The sequence below is a fragment of the Hyperolius riggenbachi genome, chromosome 7, assembly GCF_040937935.1.
Source record: "Hyperolius riggenbachi isolate aHypRig1 chromosome 7, aHypRig1.pri, whole genome shotgun sequence".
Lineage (NCBI taxonomy): Eukaryota > Metazoa > Chordata > Amphibia > Anura > Hyperoliidae > Hyperolius > Hyperolius riggenbachi.
Genome location: NC_090652.1, coordinates 190,187,792 through 190,208,860, shown reverse-complemented (window position 1 = coordinate 190,208,860; position 21,069 = coordinate 190,187,792). Strand labels below are relative to the sequence as shown.

Below are 21,069 nucleotides of genomic sequence, written 5' to 3'. Positions count from 1 at the left end.
AGAAACGTGCGAACGACGGAACGTTCAAACGACCCGTCGTTCGCGCAAATCCGACGTGTGTATGGGCCTTAATATGTTGGCGCTATATAAATCTAATAAATAATAATAATAATAATAATAGCCAGTACAGTGAGTGAAGGACCGGTATAATGTGACAGTGGCGATGCTGGTTTGTTAGCTAGCTGGAAGCAGCATTCTGCACTAATTGTACACGGAGCAGGTCCTTTTTGGGGAGGCCTGCAAAAAGGGCATTGCAGTAGTCTAGTCGTGATTTGATGAAGGCGTGAACTAGGGTTGGAAGATCCTCTGGGGGAATCAGATGTTTAATTTTTGCAATGTTCTTCATATAAAAGTAGGAAGATTTGACTAGAGCCAAAATGTGGTTTCTGAAACTCAATTCCCCATTGATTAGCACACCAAGGCTGCGCACAAGGTTGGAGCTGTTTATGTCTTAATTCCCTATCCTGATTGGTGTTGATTTAGAATAGAGCTGTTTTGATGGCAAGCACTGGCTTTGGACAACAATGACCTCAGTTTTGTCAGCATTCAGTTTCAACAAGTTATCATTCATCCACGCCTGTAGCTCAGCTAAGCAAGAATCACCGGCGTACCTACCGGGGATGCGACCCCCTCAGCCACAGGGGGGCCCGGGGCTGCTCTGGGGCCCGCTCACTGTGCGTGTGGGGAGCGCTGCTCTGGACCCCCCAGCAAGGTGCTCAACTGGCCGCAGCATCTAATAGACGCTGCGTCAGTTCATTCCCCGCTGCCCGCTCCAGCAGCCTGCATAGTCTCCGGCAGGCAGAGCAGGGCTACGGCAAGATGGCCGCCGAAGAAGCCCTACACTGGAGACTATTTGTGTCTCTAGTACAGGGCTTCGGCAGCCATCTTGCCGTAGCCCTGCACTCTGCCTGTCAGCCAGGGAGATGTGCTGCAAGAGGACTCGGGGAGCTGCGAGCCAGATCCCGGGAGAGGAGAAGACTTCTGTCAGGTAAGTGAATTGTTTTTTTTTTTCACAGGTGCATTTTTTTTTCTAGTGTCTGCTGCCTACATTGTGATTTTCAGGTGTCTGCTGCCCACATTGTGATTTTCTGGTGTCTGCTGCCCACATTACGATTTTCAGGTGTCTGCTGCCCACATTGCGATTTTCAGGTGTCTGCTGCCCACATTGCGATTTTCTGGTGTCTGCTGCCCACATTGCGATTTTCTGGTGTCTGCTGCCCACATTGCGATTTTCTGGTCACTGCTGCCCACATTACGATTTTCTGGTCACTGCTGCCCACATTGCGATTTTCAGGTGTCTGCTGCCCACATTGCGATTTTCTGGTCACTGCTGCCCACATTGCGATTTTCAGGTGTCTGCTGCCCACATTGCGATTTTCAGGTGTCTGCTGCCCACATTGCGATTTTCTGGTGACTGCTGCCCACATTGCGATTTTCTGGTGACTGCTGCCCACATAACGATTTTCAGGTGTCTGCTGCCCACATTGCGATTTTCTGGTCACTGCTGCCCACATTGCGATTTTCTGGTCACTGCTGCCCACGTTGCGATTTTCAGGTGTCTGCTGCCCACATTGCGATTTTCAGGTGTCTGCTGCCCACATTGCGATTTTCTGGTCACTGCTGCCCACATTGCGATTTTCAGGTGTCTGCTGCCCACATTGCGATTTTCTGGTCACTGCTGCCCACATTGCGATTTTCTGGTGTCTGCTGCCCACATTGCGATTTTCTGGTGTCTGCTGCCCACATTGCGATTTTCTGGTCACTGCTGCCCACATTGCGATTTTCTGTTCACTGCTGCCCACATTGCGATTTTCTGGTGACTGCTGCCCACATTACGATTTTCTGGTCACTGCTGCCCACATTGCGATTTTCTGGTTTCTGCTGCCCACATTGCGATTTTCTGGTCACTGCGGCCCACATTAGGATTTTCTGGTGTATGCTGCCCACATTAGGATTTTCTGGTGACTGCTGCCCACATTGCGATTTTCTGGTGACTGCTGCCCACATTGCGATTTTCTGGTGACTGCTGCCCACATAAGGATTTTCAGGTGTCTGCTACCCACATTGCGATTTTCAGGTGTCTGCTGCCCACATTGCGATTTTCTGGTCACTGCTGCCCACATTGCGATTTTCAGGTGTCTGCTGCCCACATTACGATTTTCAGGTGTCTGCTGCCCACATTGCGATTTTCTGGTGACTGCTGCCCACATTGCGATTTTCTGGTGACTGCTGCCCACATAACAATTTTCAGGTGTCTGCTGCCCACATTGCGATTTTCTGGTCACTGCTGCCCACATTGCGATTTTCTGGTCACTGCTGCCCACATTGCGATTTTCAGGTGTCTGCTGCCCACATTGCGATTTTCAGGTGTCTGCTGCCCACATTGCGATTTTCAGGTGTCTGCTGCCCACATTGCGATTTTCAGGTGTCTGCTGCCCACATTGCAATTTTCTGGTCACTGCTGCCCACATTGTGATTTTCTGGTGTCTGCTGCCCACATTGCGATTTTCTGGTGTCTGCTGTCCACATTGCGATTTTCTGGTCACTGCTGCCCACATTGCGATTTTCTGTTCACTGCTGCCCACATTGCGATTTTCTGGTGACTGCTGCCCACATTGCGATTTTCTGGTGACTGCTGCCCACATTACGATTTTCTGGTCACTGCTGCCCACATTGCGATTTTCTGGTTTCTGCTGCCCACATTGCGATTTTCTGGTCACTGCTGCCCATATTAGGATTTTCTGGTGTATGCTGCCCACATTAGGATTTTCTGGTGACTGCTGCCCACATTGCGATTTTCTGGTGACTGCTGCCCACATTGCGATTTTCTGGTGACTGCTGCCCACATAAGGATTTTCTGGTGTCTGCTGCCCACATTGCGATTTTCAGGTGTCTGCTGCCCACATTGCGATTTTCTGGTCACTGCTGCCCACATTGCGATTTTCAGGTGTCTGCTGCCCACATTGCGATTTTCTGGTCACTGCTGCCCACATTGCGATTTTCATGTGTCTGCTGCCCACATTGCAATTTTCTGGTCACTGCTGCCCACATTGTGATTTTCTGGTGTCTGCTGCCCACATTGCGATTTTCTGGTGTCTGCTGTCCACATTGCGATTTTCTGGTCACTGCTGCCCACATTGCGATTTTCTGTTCACTGCTGCCCACATTGCGATTTTCTGGTGACTGCTGCCCACATTACGATTTTCTGGTCACTGCTGCCCACATTGCGATTTTCTGGTTTCTGCTGCCCACATAAGGATTTTCTGGTCACTGCTGCCCATATTAGGATTTTCTGGTGTATGCTGCCCACATTAGGATTTTCTGGTGACTGCTGCCCACATTGCGATTTTCTGGTGACTGCTGCCCACATTGCGATTTTCTGGTGACTGCTGCCCACATAAGGATTTTCAGGTGTCTGCTGCCCACATTGCGATTTTCAGGTGTCTGCTGCCCACATTGCGATTTTCTGGTCACTGCTGCCCACATTGCGATTTTCAGGTGTCTGCTGCCCACATTGCGATTTTTCTGGTCACTGCTGCCCACATTGCGATTTTCTGGTGTCTGCTGCCCACATTGCGATTTTCTGGTGTCTGCTGCCCACATTGCGATTTTCTGGTCACTGCTGCCCACATTGCGATTTTCTGTTCACTGCTGCCCACATTGCGATTTTCTGTTGACTGCTGCCCACATTACGATTTTCTGGTGACTGCTGCCCACATTGCAATTTTCTGGTTTCTGCTGCCCACATTGCGATTTTCTGGTCACTGCTGCCCACATTAGGATTTTCTGGTGACTGCTGCCCACATTGCGATTTTCTGGTGACTGCTGCCCACATTGCGATTTTCTGGTGACTGCTGCCCACATAAGGATTTTCTGGTGACTGCTGCCCACATTAGCATTTTCTGGTGTGTGCTGCCCACATTATGATATTCTGGTGACTGACTGCTGCCCACATTAGGATTTTCTGGTGACTGCTGCCCACATTACGATATTCTGGTGACTGCTGCCCACATTAGGATTTTCTGGTGACTGATGCCCACATGGCGATTTTCTGGTGACTGCTGCCCACATGGCGATTTTCTGGTGACTGCTGCCCACATTGCGATTTTCTGGTGAACTCTGCCCACATTACGATTTTCTGGCCCACATTACGATTGTCTGGTGAACACTGCCCACGTTACGATTGTCTGGTGAATGCTGTCCACGTTACGATTTTCTGGTGAATGCTGCCCACATTACGATTTTCTGGCCCACATTACGATTTTCTGGTGAACACTGCCCACGTTACGGTTGTCTGGTGAATGCTGTCCATGTTACAATTTTCTGGTGAACGCTGCCCACATTACGATATTCTGGTGAACGCTGCCCACATTACGATTGTCTGGTGAATGCTGTCCACGTTACAATTTTCTGGTGACTGCTGCTCACGTTACGATTTTCTGGTGACTGGTGCCCACATTACGATTTTCTGGTGAACTCTGCCCACATTACGATTTTCTGGTGAACTCTGCCCACATTATGATTTTCTAAAGGCCCACATTACGATTTTCTGGTGAACTCTGCCCACATTACGATTTTCTGGCCCACATTACGATTGTCTGGTAAAATGCTGCCCACTTTACAATTAATTTACAGTGAAACGCTGCCCCATTATGATTATTTGGCACCTATGGGGGGGGGGGGCCCATCCAAATATTCGCAGGGGGGCCCAGTGATTTCTAGTTACGCCCCTGGCAAGAATACTATATTGTGTACAGCTGAAGTTCATTAGTATATACTACTATATTGTTATTATGTATGTACATAGCAGTGACATCTTCTGTAGCACTTTACAGAGTGCCTAGTCATGTGTTGACTGTCCTCAGAGGAGCTCACAATCTAATCCTACCATAATCTTATGTCCTACCATATTATTATTACGTATTTATATGGCACGGGCAACTTCTGCAGCACTTTACAGAGTATATAGTCATGTCATTGTTTATCTTCAGAGGAGCTCACACTCTAATCCTGCCATAGTCCTAGTGTAATGTCCTACAATATTATTATTATGTATTTATATAGCACTGACTGTGACTGTCCTCAGAAGAGTTCACAATCTAATGTCTGCTATATGTATAGTAAGTAGTGCATTTTTTTTTTATTAGGAGAAGAGGCATTATTCAAAGTTTTGCTGTCTGTGAATTACACCACTGTGAGGTTCATGCACATTTAGCCTTCCCATGACCCCTTATTAACACGCGTACTTTCCAGTGCATGGGCACGCCCCCTTTTTTGTGTGCCGCAAGTTGTCAGCTATCCCAGTAGCGGATCCAGCAACTGGACAGCATCCTCAATTAAAAAAATCCTGGAGCCGCCCCTGGGAACTAGTCAGAAATAAGAGTCTCCTTCCTTCCTGAAAAAGTAGTGAAAGTGTTACCAAATATTCCATAAAGATATTGCAGATTGTATCAGTACACTCCAACCAATCTATATTGTTACTACCCAGTGAGGAAGGCATGCCAGAACTTCAGCTGTACACAAAATGAACAGGACTGGGGGAGTTGTCACCATGCCGCTCTGGGTTTTTATGCGGCCTGACATTTCATAGCTGAGTTGTTGTGTTTCCCAATTGGTTCCAATAGCCAGATTTGTTCTCGCCTTCGCCCAAAGCCCCCCCCCCCCCTACTCAATAGCATTCTGTCCAACACCCTGACTAGCGATCACAGGTTTGCAGGAGGAAATGCCTGTTATAGTGACTTGTGTATACGTGTGAATGTTTTCTCTCTGAAAATGTTGAATGATTGTTTTTCCTGTCAGAGCAGTGAATCCCTAATGCCTGGTACGCACCAGACAGATGGTTTGAATCGATTTTCCGATAACTTATACAAAGTCGATCACAAAAAGGATCATAAATCAAATGGGACCTGTCAGAAATAATCGATTTGACTGCTCTATCTCGTCGGAATTTGCATGGTGTGTACCAATCATGAAGCAGCAGAGCAGCATTCATCTCCCTCTCTGCTCTCCTGTAATCAGAGCCTAATACTCTTTTTCATACTATAGACGTTGAGCGCGGTCACAATAGGATTTGCTTTTTGAGTTGCATTGAGTACAGGTGCTTATGACCTGCGCACCACGTGCCTATTACGAGTATCCATTAGTGCATGATTGATTGTTTATGTATTTAGTTTAGCCTGTCTTATTCCCCCTCATTTGTGTATAATCATAAATTGTAATCTTATCTCTCCCCTGTGTCACATGACTGCCTATGGCAGAGATGGCAGATAAGCCCATTTGAAAGCATTGAATGTTAACAATACGTCTGCTTCCATTAATCACGAAGTAGAAACAGTGCATATTTATTTTAAGATTTAAATCAGCTATAACAAAAAATGTTTTTTGCTTAAAGGTTATTATGCTGTTAGTATTTTTTAGAGCAGAGAGGACTTCTGAGTTCAGCTCCACTTTAAAGAGAATCTGTATTGTTAAAATCGCACAAAAGTAAACATACCAGTGCGTTAGGGGACATCTCCTATTACCCTCTGACACAATTTCGCTGCTCCTCGCCGCATTAAAAGTGATTAAAAACAGTTTTAAAAAGTTTGTTTATAAACAAACAAAATGGCCACCAAAACAGGAAGTAGGTTGATGTACAGTATGTCCACACATAGAAAATACATCCATACACAAGCAGGCTGTATACAGCCTTCCTTTTGAATCTCAAGAGATCATTTGTAAGTTTCTTTCCCCTGCATCTCTCATGCACTGAAGTTTCAGGCTGCTCTTTTCTTCCTGCAAACAACTTTGCCCTTGTCTGTAATTCTTCAGTATGTGAAAGCCCAGCCAGCTCAGAGGACGATTTATCCAGCTTGTAAAAGATAAGAGAGAAGAGAGAAGCTGCTCTAATCTAAATAATACACAGGCAGTGTGCATAGAGGGGCCTGGAAGGGGGAGTTCATATCAGAACCACAACACTAAAGAACTTGGCAGCCTTCCAGACACAGGCCGACAAGTCTGACAGGGGAAAGATACATTGATTTATTACAGAGACTGTCATAGTAGAAAGTGCTGCAGTAAGCCAGAACAGATTAGAATAGCTTTTGGAACTTGTAGGATGATAAAAAACAGGATGCAATTTTTGTTACGGAGTCTCTTTAAGATTTACAGTCCAGGGGTAGGGAGGAGAAGGAATGGCTCAAGTCATTAACAGAGTCTGACCAGCTATACTGTTCAGCCCAGTTGTAAAGTGGAGCTGATCATTTCGTTAAAATATTTACCTTACTGGATCAGAAATTTTGTCTAGAACCAGAGTCACAGACTGCCCAGCAAGCACATGGTGAACCAGGTTTCTCTACACCCCTGGCATTAAACTGAAGCTTGTATAATAAGAAGATAGCACTGTCTCATCACACACCAAGAAGTAAGGAAAATACACAGAGCTCTGGAATTCAGACTGTGTGTGCGCAGCAAAGCAGGGCAGCGTGGGAGCATCGGAGCAGGAGAAATGATTTATTTTGACATCCGGGGCCATATGCAATTCACTTTTTCACCTGAGTTTTCTCCTAGGAGATAATTTTTCATCTTCGATTTGAAATAACTTTTCACCACTTTTCAACAAAAAAAAGTACAAAAAGGTAGGGGAAAAGTACTATCAAAATTATTTTGAGTATTTGTTTGCTTTCTGGTGGCTTAAAAGGCATTTTATTGACAAATTTAAAAATATCACCTAGGAGAAAACTCAGGTGAAAATGTGAATTGCATATGGGCCTCAGCCTCTTATCTCTGCCAGGTCCTGCCACCCTTTTATCCTTCTGATTTTTTCAGCACCCTAGGCCATGGCCTTTGTGGCTTTTCCAGAAATCCAGCCCTGATACCAGTAACAGTGGACTACGGAATATTTATAAGTGAGAACATTTCCCAAATAAAAATTGCACAGGTGGCATTTCATCAGGATACCACTCTGGAATTCATTGAGCTCCTAAAATCAGTCCATTCTTCCATAAATATTTGTAGAAGTAGTCTATATGCCAGCGTGCATGTTTTTACATGTTTTTAAACACCTTTGGCATTGGTAGTAGTGATTGCAACACCTGAATTCAGTGGTTCGGAAAGACATCCCACTACTTTTGGTGTGTGTGTGTGTGTGTTTGTGTGTTTGCTAACTACTACTTAGGAAGAAAAAGAAAAAATACTGAATATGAATATGTGTGAATGCATAACAAACCATTTTCTAACAGACAAAATGGTAGGGAACACATTTTTCATCTGAAACTTTCATGCTCAATTATTAGCAATTTTGGCTTGATACATGCTATGTTACAAACTCACCCTCATCCCATCTTTTCCAGAAGCTCCATCAGCACCATTGCTACCAGGTTCTCCCTAAAAAAAATGCAAAATAAATATTTTGGGATTAAAGAAAAAGCTTACTTTTCATATTTACACTTTGTATTATATATACAGGATCTTCTCAAAAAATTTGCATATTGTGATAAAGTTCATTATTTTCTGTAATGTACTGATAAACATTAGACTTTCATATATTTTAGATTCAAATACACACAACTGAATTAGTTCAAGCCTTTTATTGTGTAAATATTGATGATTTTGGCGTACAGCTCATGAAAACCCAAATTTCCTATCTCAAAAAATTAGCATATTTCATCCGACCAATAAAAGAAAAGTGTTTTTAAAACAAAAAAAGTCAACCTTCAAATAATTATGTTCAGTTATGCACTCAATACTTGGTTGGGAATCCTTTTTCAGAAATGACTGCTTCAATGCGGCGTGGCATGGAGGCAATCAGCCTGTGGCACTGCTCAGGTGTTATGGAGGCCCAGGATGCTATGATAGCGGCCTTAAGCTCATCCAGAGTGTTGGGTCTTGCGTCTCTCAACTTTCTCTTCACAATATCCAACAGATTCTCTATGGGGTTCAGGTCAGGAGAGTTGGCAGGCCAATTGAGCACAGTAATACCATGGTCAGTAAACCATTTACCAGTGGTTTTGGCACTGTGAGCAGGTGCCAGGTCGTGCTGAAAAATGAAATCTTCATCTCCATAAAGCTTTTCAGCAGATGGAAGCATAAATCCACTTTTGAACCAGAAACAGCAGCAGAAGCGCCTAACCTGGGCTACAGAGAAGCAGCACTGGACTGTTGCTCAGTGGTCCAAAGTACTTTTTTCAGATGAAAGCAACTTTTACATGTCATTTGGAAATCAAGGTGCCAGAGTCTGGAGGAAGACTGGGTAGAGGGAAATGCCAAAATGCCTGAAGTCCAGTGTCAAGTACCTATAGTCAGTGATGGTCTGGGGTGCCATGTCAGGTGCTGGTGTTGGTCCACTGTGTTTTATCAAGGGCAGGGTCAATGCAGCTAGCTATCAGGAGATTTTGGAGCACTTCATGCTTCCATCTGCTGAAAAGCTTTGTGGAGATGAAGATTTCATTTTCCAACACGACCTGGCACCTGCTCACAGTGCCAAAACCACTGGTAAATGGTTTACTGACCATGGTATTACTGTGCTCAATTGGCCTGCCAACTCTCCTGACCTGAACCCCATAGAGAATCTGTGGGATATTGTGAAGAGAAAGTTGAGAGACGCAAGACCCAACACTCTGGATGAGCTTAAGGCCGCTATCAAAGCATCCTGGGCCTCCATAACACCTGAGCAGTGCCACGGGCTGTTTGCCTCTATGCCACGCCGCATTGAAGCAGTCATTTCTGCAAAAGGATTCCCAACCAAGTATTGAGTGCATAACTGAACATAATTATTTGAAGGTTGACTTTTTTGTTTAAAAAACACTTTTCTTTTATTGGTCGGATTAAATATGCTAATTTTTTGAGATAGGAAATTTGGGTTTTCATGAGCTGTATGCCAAAATCATCAATATTAAAACAATAAAAGGCTTGAACTACTTCAGTTGTGTGTATTTGAATCTAAAATATATGAAAGTCTAATGTTTATCAGTACATTACAGAAAATAATGAACTTTATCACAATATGCTAATTTTTTGAGAAGATCCTGTATATATATATATATATATATATATATACACTTAAAGAACATAAAAAAAGGAGAATAGGAGAAAGGCACAAAGTGGATTTAGCATAGACAAATGCTGTTTTATCTACCAAACACATTCATGGAAAATAGTTACTGTGTCCTTAGTGTGTTTGGGGATACAGTGTATCATTTAATTCTTTTTAGTTGCTCTTTAGGGAAAGCTTTTTTTTCCTCTAAAGACTTAAGAAATAAAGAAGTTTTAACAAACATATAGACCCGCACTTCTTTTACTATCTGATATAGCATTTCTAAACAAACTGTATACCTTCAAATTTACTATCCAATCATAAGTAAGATATCCACTACATTTTGCCCTATTCACTAAACATTTGCTTCAATAGTTGCATCAATCTTCATGAGACAAACAGGGAAAAAATGTTACTATAAGAAACCTTCTGCTAAGGGAAATGTATATACTGTAAATACAATTCATTCAATGAATGTCACAGGTATGAAGTGATACTGACCCCTGCTATAAATGTAACAGGTGCCCAAACTGCCCAGTCCAGAGATTTCCAAATATCAGTACTAGTGATGGGATGAACTGGTTGTAGGCGAACAGTTTGTGGTAGGGGTGGGATGACGAATCAGTCGAATCCACAAATCCATCAAATCTTGTGAAAGATTTGGGATCCGTAGATTCAAATTCTGATGTCATTTCTCCAAGTTGAATTTGACAAATCCGGATGCATCGCCCATTCGCCACTCCCCCCGCTAATGCTGATCGCATCATAGAGTCACTGTAAGGCTTGGTGGTGTATTCTCCACAGTCAGCATGCAACGCATGAGCTGACGTGGAGGAGGTACACACACTAGCACAAGGAAACAGGCTATCCCCAGTATAGTGGAGGGGAGGACTGACTCCAAAAGGAGATTGTGGCGCACAGAGCCGGTGCAGATCCGACAGCCACAAACAATGCTTTCGCTATAACGTCTCAGCGCAAAGTAGCGCTGAGCGCATAAACCAGAACTGAGAAAATCAGGACAGGTAGACAGAATGAACGCTTGCTAGCTAGCCGCTACTTAGTGACAGCAAGCGTCCACAACAAGACAGACTGGAATGAGGCAGCCAATGCGTTGCAGCGATGGCGTGCCTCACAAAGACAGGACAGGATAGTCAGGAAATAGCAGGATCAAGATAGATGAACGTAACACAGACAAATATACAATAAGTATGTTTTCCTAGCGTATTACAATTACAGCTATCAATGAAACTATTTGTAACGTCTGACTAACATATGTATATATCGGCAATAAACCGATATATGACATAAGCAGGAACGCTGACTAGGACTGGAGTAATACAGGGAACAGGACTCAGAAGGATTCGCTATCTCTTCACAGAGATGAACGCAATCCACAAACGGTAACAGGACAGGATTCAGAAGGATTCGTTATCTCCTCGCAGAGATGAACGCAATCCACAAACAGGACCAGGAACAGGATAACTAGCTCAGCACGGGTGATCAACGTGCTAGAACTGACTAACTGAACACAGGATATAAACAGTTCGTGTACGTATATATCAGCGTCACTGATGTATCAACGTAACACGAATACAAGGAAAATAATAAACGTGCTGGTATGCATATATATGGGCAATGAACCAATATATGATGCAAAACCAGCAAAGTATCTTTAGAACAAGAAACACGATCGGGGGCTGAAGCGACAGCAAGACAGGCTTAAACTGAAGCTATGAAAACCCGAGGAGTCCTGCAGGAAGCAGATCTTTATACTGAGGTCATCCAATGGGAGCAGACATGCAGATTCCCACACAGGTGAATGATAATCAGTCACAAGCTGACAGCAGGGAAAGGCAGACAAAGCTATGCAGCTTGCATGGAAAGAGATCAGAACTACCTGAGCTGCAGCACTACTACTTCCAGCAATGCCTGCTGCAGCAGCGATCATGACAGTCACTAGGAGGAGCCGTGCAGGAAGGAAGAAGTCTGCACTCGTTTCTGGAACTTTGGGTTAGGTGAGTCGGTGCTGTTACTGTATATATGTAGGGTATGTGGAGGAGGACAGTGGGGGGAGAAAAGTAGAGATGACCCTAGCACTGCACCGGCGAGCACTATTCGGTGAAGATCAGGTATTCATGCTCGCGGTGATATTTGGTCTTCCCTCATATATCATCATTGAGCTAAACTTACCTACATCACAGTCAGCAGGGACATGGCAGCCAATCAGCCTGCACTCCCTCACGGACCCTGCCCCCCCCCCCCACTACCCCCTATAAAAACGCTGCAGTGCCTGCCGTGTTCCAGTCTGTCTTCAGCTGGGAAAGCATTAGCCAGGCCTGTTTATTTTTATCCTCGCTGACTTATTTGCTGTTAAAGCATCCCAAACAGTCCCCCTGAGGGCTACTTCATCCTTCTGCTGTTTTTTTTCCTTCTGTGTGCAACACTCCACACCCCACAGGCACCCACCATTATGCCCAGTGCTCAGTATTAGAATTGTCTGTGACATTATACACAAGCACAATAGTACTCCAGGGCATTTGTTATTATCACTGTATTGTGTTTGAACTGTTGCATTCTCAGTGTCTGTCTGATAGTCCACCGACAGAGCCCACTGGCACTGACTCACACCTGTGCCCACTTCTAGTAATATTTAATTGTGTGTCACATAACAGCACACCAGTAGAATATTACCACTATTGCTCCAGGACATCTCTTATTATCACTGTATTGTGTTTGAACTGTTGCATTTCCAGTAGAGATGTCGCAAACATCACATTTTCCAGAAAAGTTCAAGTTCACATGACCCGGGCGAACCTTCATAGACTTCAATGGGCAGGCAAATTTAGAAACATACAAGGACTCTTTCTGGCCACAAAAGAGGTGAAAACTTGTTTCAAAGGGTCTAACACATGGACAGGGGCATCCATGCCAATAGTCCCACCAAAAATTACGAAGTTGAAGCAGAGTCAGATTTTAATCCCTAAATCGCAGAAATCACAGTACATTTGAGGAAAAGGGCTGCTTTAAAATATTGAGAGTGGTAATGTAAGGTTTATGCCCGCTTCACACTGACAGACCAAACTCAGCATTTAATGCACCGCAAAGAGTTGTTAATAGTTGAGACTCTTAGAACTGAGGCTAGGTTCAAATATAGTATTGCGTTTAAATCTGGCGTTTTCCGCAGGGGGGTTTGCGTTCAGGTAATGCGTTTTTACTGCGTTTTTGGTGCATTTGCATTTTGCTTTTTTTACGCAGATGTATTTTTCATGCGTATTGCGTGCATTTGTATGCGTATGCGTTTTCTTTGTGTTTTTAACCACTTAAAGGAGTCATCAGGCAACGTAAAGTAAAATGAGTGGTATTTACCAGGGGCTTCCTCCAGCTCCAAGCTCCCAGGATGTCCCTCTCAATCACCGCCACGTGGGCCGGAGCGGACTGCGCAGGTGCAGTAGTTCTGAGCTTGAGCAGTCCGCTCCGGCCCAAGTGGCGGTCCACCTGGAGGTCACTCTGACGTCATCGCCGGGGACCGGGTCGGAGCTGCGGCGAACGGCTGCGGGGTCGGCCTGTACTGAGCCTGCGCAGTCCGCTCCAGCCCACGTGGCAGTGATTAACAGCGCCGCTCGTGCAGGCGCAGTACAGGCCGACCTGGAGGTCGCCCTGACGTCATCGCCGGGGACCGGGACGGAGCTGAGGCGAACGGCTACAGGCAGAACTCCGGCGAGGGACAGGCTGGGAGCTTGGGGCTGGAGGAAGTCCCCGGTAAGTAGCACTTATTTTATTACATTTTGCCTGATGACTCTAAGGGCCAGACACTTTTTTTCCATTCAGACCACTGCAACTTTAAAGGTTTATTGCTCGGTCATACAACCTACCACCTAAATGAATTTTACCTCCTGTTCTTGTCACTAAAACAGCTTTCTTTTGGTGCTATTTGATTGCTGCTGTGATTTTTAGTTTTTATTATATTCATCAAAAAAGACATGAATTTTGTTCAAAAAAATGATTTTTTTAAACTTTCTGTGCTGACATTTTTCAAATAAAGTAAAGTTTCTATATACATTTTTGTCTACATTTATTGTGCTACATGTCTTTGATCAATAAACAGACACTTATTGGATTTTTTTTTGTTTGGGTAAAAGTTATAGCGTTTACAAACTATGGTGCAAAAAGTGAATTTCCCCAGTTTGAAGCATCTCTGACTTTTCTGAGCACCTGTCATGTTTCATGAGGTGCTAGAATTCCAGGATAGCATAAATATCCCCCAAATGCAGAGGCGTCTGAGCCATTAGGCAGGTATAAATTCTTGCCTAGAGCGACAGGAGGAGGGAAGGGCGCTTCTGCACTGAGTAATGAGAGAAGAAATGCCTCTCAGATCACTCAGGTATCAGGTTACACAGCAGCAGCAGCGCCTGACTCGACTCATCACTGATTCACTGACTGATTCATTCATTTCCTTCAGCTCAATGATTCAAAGAACCACAGCCATGAATGAGTCAGTGAGAGAAGGCACTCATCCTAGTCAGGGACCCGAGTACAGCATCAGCTCCTGAGTCCTAAGATTCATTCAGTCCCTCTCTCTCTGCTACTGGTAACTGGTGGATGTAGAGACTGTGTAGCAGCCAGGCATTGACTTCCCCCCAGGCCGCCTTTCATTCAGTGATTTAGGGTTGGTCCTGTGTCTGCTGTATTCAGGTTTGTTGTTGTAAGGCAATGTAAAACACTGGGCTAGCTGATAAAAGTGCAATTAGAGGGCAGGCAAGCTGGTAAATATACACAGCATGATGCAGAGGAGGGTCCATGGGAAAAAATCTGTCTGGTCTCTCCACATTGTTAAAATGACTGCATGTGCAGATAAGGTGTTAAACAGGTTGAAAAGTTTTGACAGTCCCTAGACTCCAGGAGGGCTGCTTGCTGACTTGTGTGGGAGACTGGCAGGGACAGCAGTCCTATTACCAGCAACTAGTCTCTGTGTAATGTGGGACTGCAATACAGATAAGCTCTCTGCTCCATCTCAGGCTACTCTCAGTCTCTCTCCACTCCTCCTATCTCTGGGCTAGTGCATGACAAAATCGCAATAGCAATCGCTAGCAATTCGTGAATGCAACTTTGTGAAGCGATTTTTGAAAAAATCGCTCCAATAAATGCTACCTGCAGCATGTTTGAGATTTTAAAAAATCACAACACTGCTGTGGGAACACCCTCATAGGGTAACATTAGCCCAGCACTTTTCAAATCGCTGTAAATTTGAAAAGCGCTCTGAAGCACTCTTGGTGTGCACCAGCCTCCTTCATTCACCTTTGTTTCCCTCTTCCCCTAGTGCTGGCTGGCTGTGTCTTCTTGTCATACAGGAAAGCTAAATAAAAGTGCAATCCTTTGCATCTGAATTGAATGCGAAGTGTGCAGAAAGTCTATATAGGTGCTACACACTGAGCTGGTGGTCATTTCAGATGCAGCCTTAGTGATATGCGCTGGCGTTCTCCTTGCTGTTCTACCAAATGTAAGTTACACATTTTTTTTGCATAGCTGCTCCCAAGGTTTTAAATTTAGGTTAGGTCACTTGCCCGGAGGTCTGCCTCACCGTGGTGCAAGTGTCTAGTATAATATACTTTGCATGCAAACCATATTGGAAGCTAAAGTACCTCCTAGTTTAATAAATGTTAGCACATGTCTTGGATGCAGGGCATGCATTTTTCAGTCTGGCAGAGGCGGTGTATGCCTGTGCGATTAACCATTCAATTGCGACATGCGTTTAGGGATGCGCAGCCTTCCCCCCCCCCCCCCTTTCCTTAAAGTGCAATCCTGGTGAGGCAAATATCTTCTTCCCTCTCTTTCAGCTTTTCTCTCCTCATTATTTCTCTGCATAAGGGATCAGACACACTATAAGGTAGTGAAAACCGGGATTAGTAGAGTTGGTGGTGAAGGGGAGGACACAGGTAGGTGTATGTGTGCGTGTGTGTTGGGGGGGGGGGGGCATAGGGGGATTGGCCTTGAGGGAATTACAGTGGCCATACTTCTGTTGACTTGACAGCCGATTGACCAACCGTTTTGATATTAGCAAATCGGATAAAAAATTTTGGGTGGAAATTGGTTGAATCTATCAATCTGAGATGTTGGAAAATCTTGGGCTAATGTGGATGTCAGGTGCGATAATCATGGAGTGCGATAACCACGAATTATAGACAAGACGGAAACCTCGGCCGTTGTCCCTCAAAATGTATTGTGCCCCCCTGATGCCTGTACTTTTCCTGTCACACTGTTCACAGAGTGTCCTTGCTGTATTTCCGCATCGGAGCTCCACGTGATTACTGGCATATATGACATGGGGTGAGTGTGTGACATAATTTGGGCTGAGGCTGCCATGATAACGGGCCTCTAGTCTGTGTTTCCCCCCAGGCCAGAAGGTCCCAGTCCTCCCCTGGTAGCAGCATAGTGTGTGTGTGTGTGTCTGTGTATAGTGTAGTGTGTGTGTGTGTGTGTGTATAGTGTAGTGTGAGTGTATAGTGTATGTCTACTGTGTTCTGTGTATAGTGTGATCTGTGTGTGTGTGTGTATAGTGTAGTGTGTGTGTGTGTGTGTGTGTGTGTGTGTGTGTGTGTGTGTGTGTGTGTGTGTGTGTGTATAGTGTGTGTACTGTGCGTGTCTAAAGTGTGTGTGTGTGTGTGTACTGTGTATAGTGTGTATGTTGTGTGCGGTGTGTGTGTGAGCGTATATAGTGTGTATGTACGTGTGTGTGTGTGTGTACTGTGTGTGGTGAGTGTGTGTGCATGCCGCAATAAGTATATTTTATGGTGAAACGCTCTGCTGCATTACAACTATTGTCTGGTGAACCCATGCCGCAATAAGTGTATTTTCTGGTGAAACGCTGCTGCATTATGATTTTTGGGGGTCTTGGGGGTGGGGTTCACCACGAGGGGTGGGGGGTATGGGACTGGGGGCAATCACGGGGGGGTGGGGGGCCCACAGGATTTCTCGCCTGGAGTGACAAAATGGCTGGAGACGCCCCTGACCAAATGACCCCATTTTGGAAAGAAGACATCCCAAAGTATTCACTAAGAGGCATGGTGAGTTCATAAAATATTTTATTTTTTGTCACAAGTTAGCGGAAAATGACACTTTGGGCTCGATTCAGTAAACAGTGCTAACCCAGTTAGCACGCCTAAAGGCTTTGGGCGTGCTAACTAGGGTGCTAAGTAGTTAGCACATACAAACTACTTAGCACCGTAGTTAGCACATGCAAACTACTACTTAGCACCGTGCTAACTAGGGTACTAGGCTCCATGGTTAGATACCCCTGGTCTTGATAATTATGATCTTGAAAAAGATAGAATATTTGGAAATTTTAATTCAATCTGAGCTCTATTTTATGTGACGATCATTATATTATTGTTAACAATACCTCTCATCTTCCACAGTGATAATTGACGCTGAAGCTACTGTTGGAAAAGTTAGAAGGCGCACTGCTACACTGCATATTCTGTCATATGTTTCTATTCTTTGTTGAATAAACACTGATTTTTTTAAAAAAAGTAGGGTGCTAAGTAGTTTACATGTGCTAACTACGGTGCTAAGTAGTTTACATGTGCTAACTACGGTGCTAAGTAGTTTGCATGTGCTAACTACTTAGCACGTGCAAAGCATGTTAGCACATGCAAAGTGGCTTTTCACTGGCGTGCTAACACTCAGCACCCTTTTCTGAATCAAGCCCTTTGTGACACAAAAAAAAAAAAAAAAAAGGTTCCATTTCTGCTAACTTGTGACAAAAAAAAATGAAATCTGCCACGGACTCAACATGCCCCTCTCTGAATACTTTGGGGTGTCTACTTTCCAAAATGGGGTCGTTTGTGGGGTGTGTTTACTGTCCTGGCATTTTTGGGGGTTGCTAAATTGTAAGCACCCCTGTAAAGCCTAAAGGTGCTCATAGGACTTTGGCCCCTTAGCGCACCTAGGCTGCAAAAAAGTGTCACACATGTGGTATCACCGTGCTCAGGAGAAATAGTATGATGTGTTTTGGGGTGTATTTTTACACATACCCATGCTGGGTGAGAGAAATGTCTCTGTAAATTTGAATGTTTTGATTTCTTTACATATAATTGTCCATTTACAAAGATATTTCTCCCACCCAGCATGGGTATGTGAAAAATACAACCCAAAACACATTATACTACTTCTCCTGAGTACAGCCATACCCCATGTGTGACACTTGTTTGCAGCCTAGGTGCGCTAAGGGGCCCAAAGTCCTATGAGTACCTTTAGGATTTCACAGGTCATTTTGAGGCATTTAATTTTCAGACTACTGTTCACGGTTTAGGGCCCCTAAAATGCCAGGGCAGTATAGGAACCCCACAAGTGACCCCATTTTAGAAAGACACCCCAAGGTATTCCGTTAGGAGTATGGTGGGTTCATAGAAGATTTTATTCTTTGTCACAAGTTAGCGGAAATTGATTTTTATTGTTTCTTTTTCCACAAAGTGTCAATTTCCACTAACTTGTGACAAAAAATAAAATCTTCTATGAACTCATCATACACCTAACAGAATACCTTGGGGAGTCTTCTTTCTAAAATGGGGTCACTTGTGGGGTTCCTATACTGCCCTGGCATTTTAGGGGCCCTAAACCGTGAGGAGTAGTCTAGAAACCAAATGCCTTAAAATGACATGTAAAATCCTAAAGGTACTCATAGGACGTTGGGCCCCTTAGCTCACCTAGGCTGCAAAAAAGTGTCACACATGTGGTACACATTAAGTGTTGATTCCATCTGCATCAGCTCTGCAGTTCATGGCAGCTTGAGATGCTCTTGTGAATTCAAACATTGCCTGTAGCAGCTAAGCTGCAATTCCTTTCATGCGGGTTGCATAGTTTTGTCTGCCTTTTCCTGCTGTCAGCTTGTGACTGATTACCATTCACCTGTGTGGGAATTTGCATGTCCACTCCCATTTGATGACCTCAGTATAAATAGTTGCTTCCTGCTGTACTCCCCGCCCGTCATAGTTTCAGTCTCAGTCTGTCTAAGCTGTTACTCCTGGGCCTCTGTTCCTGGTTCTCGTGTTATCTCGTGTGGATTGCACTGGCTCCTGCGGAGGAGCAGTGAATCCTTCCAGTACTGTTCCTGGAGATTAGTCATATAGCTGCGGTTGCTATTGACTATCTCTCTCCTGTGTGTTTGTGTACGTATGAACGCCTGCCGCTGAGGCAGTGACTGGATTAGCAAGCGTTCATTCCGTTTGTCTCAGTCCTTGTTTATGTGTGTCCTTCGGGACCGTAGTTAGTTCCTGATACGTGCATATATATTGGTTCGCCAGTATATTTGTATCTCAGTTAGATTTGTTATTTTGTTAGTCTTGCGTCATATATTGGTTCATTGCCAATATATACGCATACTAGCGCGTTTGTTATTTTCCATATTGCGTTGCAGATTATTGCTTCTTAGTTAGTGTTGCATCATATATTGGCTCATTGCCAATATATACGCATACTAGCGCGTTTGTTAATTTCCATATTGCGACGCGAATTACTGTATATATTTGTGTATTTCCTTTACTTCTTTCTTGCTCTGCCTTTGTCTTGCGCCATCTCCTGTGGAGGAGTAGAGAATCCTTCCAGTCCTGTTCTTGTGAGGTAAGCCATAGCTGCGGTCGCGAGTGGCTGCCTTGTTCCAGTCTGTCCTGTTTGTGAATGCTTGCTGTCACTGAGGAGTGACTAGATTAGCAAGCGTTCATTCTGTCAGCCTGTCCTTTTCTCTCTGAGTTCTGGTTATGAACGTTCAGCGCTACTTTTGCGCTGAGCAACCTTTGTTAAGTGTTGTTGTGGTTGCTCGGAGCTACGCCTGCTCTGTGTGCCACATCTCCTGCTGGAGTCAGTCCTCTCCTCCACCAGTGTGTTCGCACTATACCCTAAGAGTTCATAGTTTTATGCCTTGCTTGTGTCTTGTGTGTGTGTCTCCTTTACGTCAGAGTGCGCTTTGCGCGCTGACCGTAGAGGATACACCACCAAGCGTTACACCATGCTGGTGCTCGCCACTTCACCAGGGTCTACGGTAGTACTGGTGCTAGGTCCAGGAGATGCTATGCTGCTGGTGCATGCCTCACCAAGAAAACTCGGATCAGCACTAGCACCACTCTGCTGCCCTTGAGTCCAGTGACATGGGGTGTGGTACGCCTGGCTCTAGCCGGGATCTCAACCTCATCATTGCTTTTGGTCAGAGAGCCACTGCTGTTCACCGGTTCGTATTCTGACCCGGATGATTCGTCGGATGAGGCTTCCCAATCGCACTCACCCCACTGGACCAGAAACTCAGCGGCCTCTTCAGCGGAATATCCCTTTTTTGCCATGGTGGACTGCTAAATTTAAGAGGTATTCCTCTGAGACTACCCAGAAAAAAGAGCACCTACCTAGCAAAAGGGAGTACTTCTGAAGTAGAAAACTGTGGTCACTGAGTTTTGATAAAAAAAAAAAAATCAAACGGATCTTTACAGCGCCACAGTTATTGTACAGTGTTTTTTGCAGTGATCAGAAAAAAAAATTCTGTCACTGCGGTGGGGCGGGGGAGGGTTTGGCCGGGTAATCAGAAGCCCGCAGGGGGAAGATTAGGGCCTGATCTGATGGGTAGGAGTGCTAGGGGGTGACAGGAGGTGATTGATGGGTGTCTCAGGGGGTGATTAGAGGGGAGAATAGATGCAATCAATGCACTGGGAAGGTGATAGGAAGGGGTCTGAGGGGGATCTGAGTGTTTGGCTGAGTGATCAGGAGCCCACACGGGGCAAATTAGGGCCTGATCTGATGGGTAGGTGTGCTAGGGGGTGACAGGTGGTGACAGGAGGTGATTAATGGGTGTCTCAGGGTGTGATTAGAGGGTGGAATAGATGCAATCAATGCACTGGGGAGGTGATGGGGGGGGGGGGGTCTGAGGGTGATCTGAGGGTGTGGGCGGGTGATTGGGTGCCCGCAAGGGGCAGATGAGGGTCTGATCTGATGGGTATGATGGGTAGCAGTGACAGGTGGTGACAGGGGGTGATTGATGGGTGATCAGTGGGTGATTAGAGGGGAAAATAGATGCAATC

At 44.9% G+C, this 21,069-nt stretch overlaps 1 protein-coding gene across 1 annotated transcript in view; it reads right to left on the bottom strand.

Moving 5' to 3' along the window:
- Positions 1-21,069, bottom strand: part of COL3A1 (collagen type III alpha 1 chain) — a 2,242,195-nt gene that overhangs the window by 726,605 nt on the left and 1,494,521 nt on the right. The window contains exon 32 of the mRNA XM_068244947.1: positions 8,311-8,364. Within this exon, the coding sequence (XP_068101048.1) occupies positions 8,311-8,364 (54 nt within the window). The remainder of the gene's footprint in view (positions 1-8,310; positions 8,365-21,069) is intronic.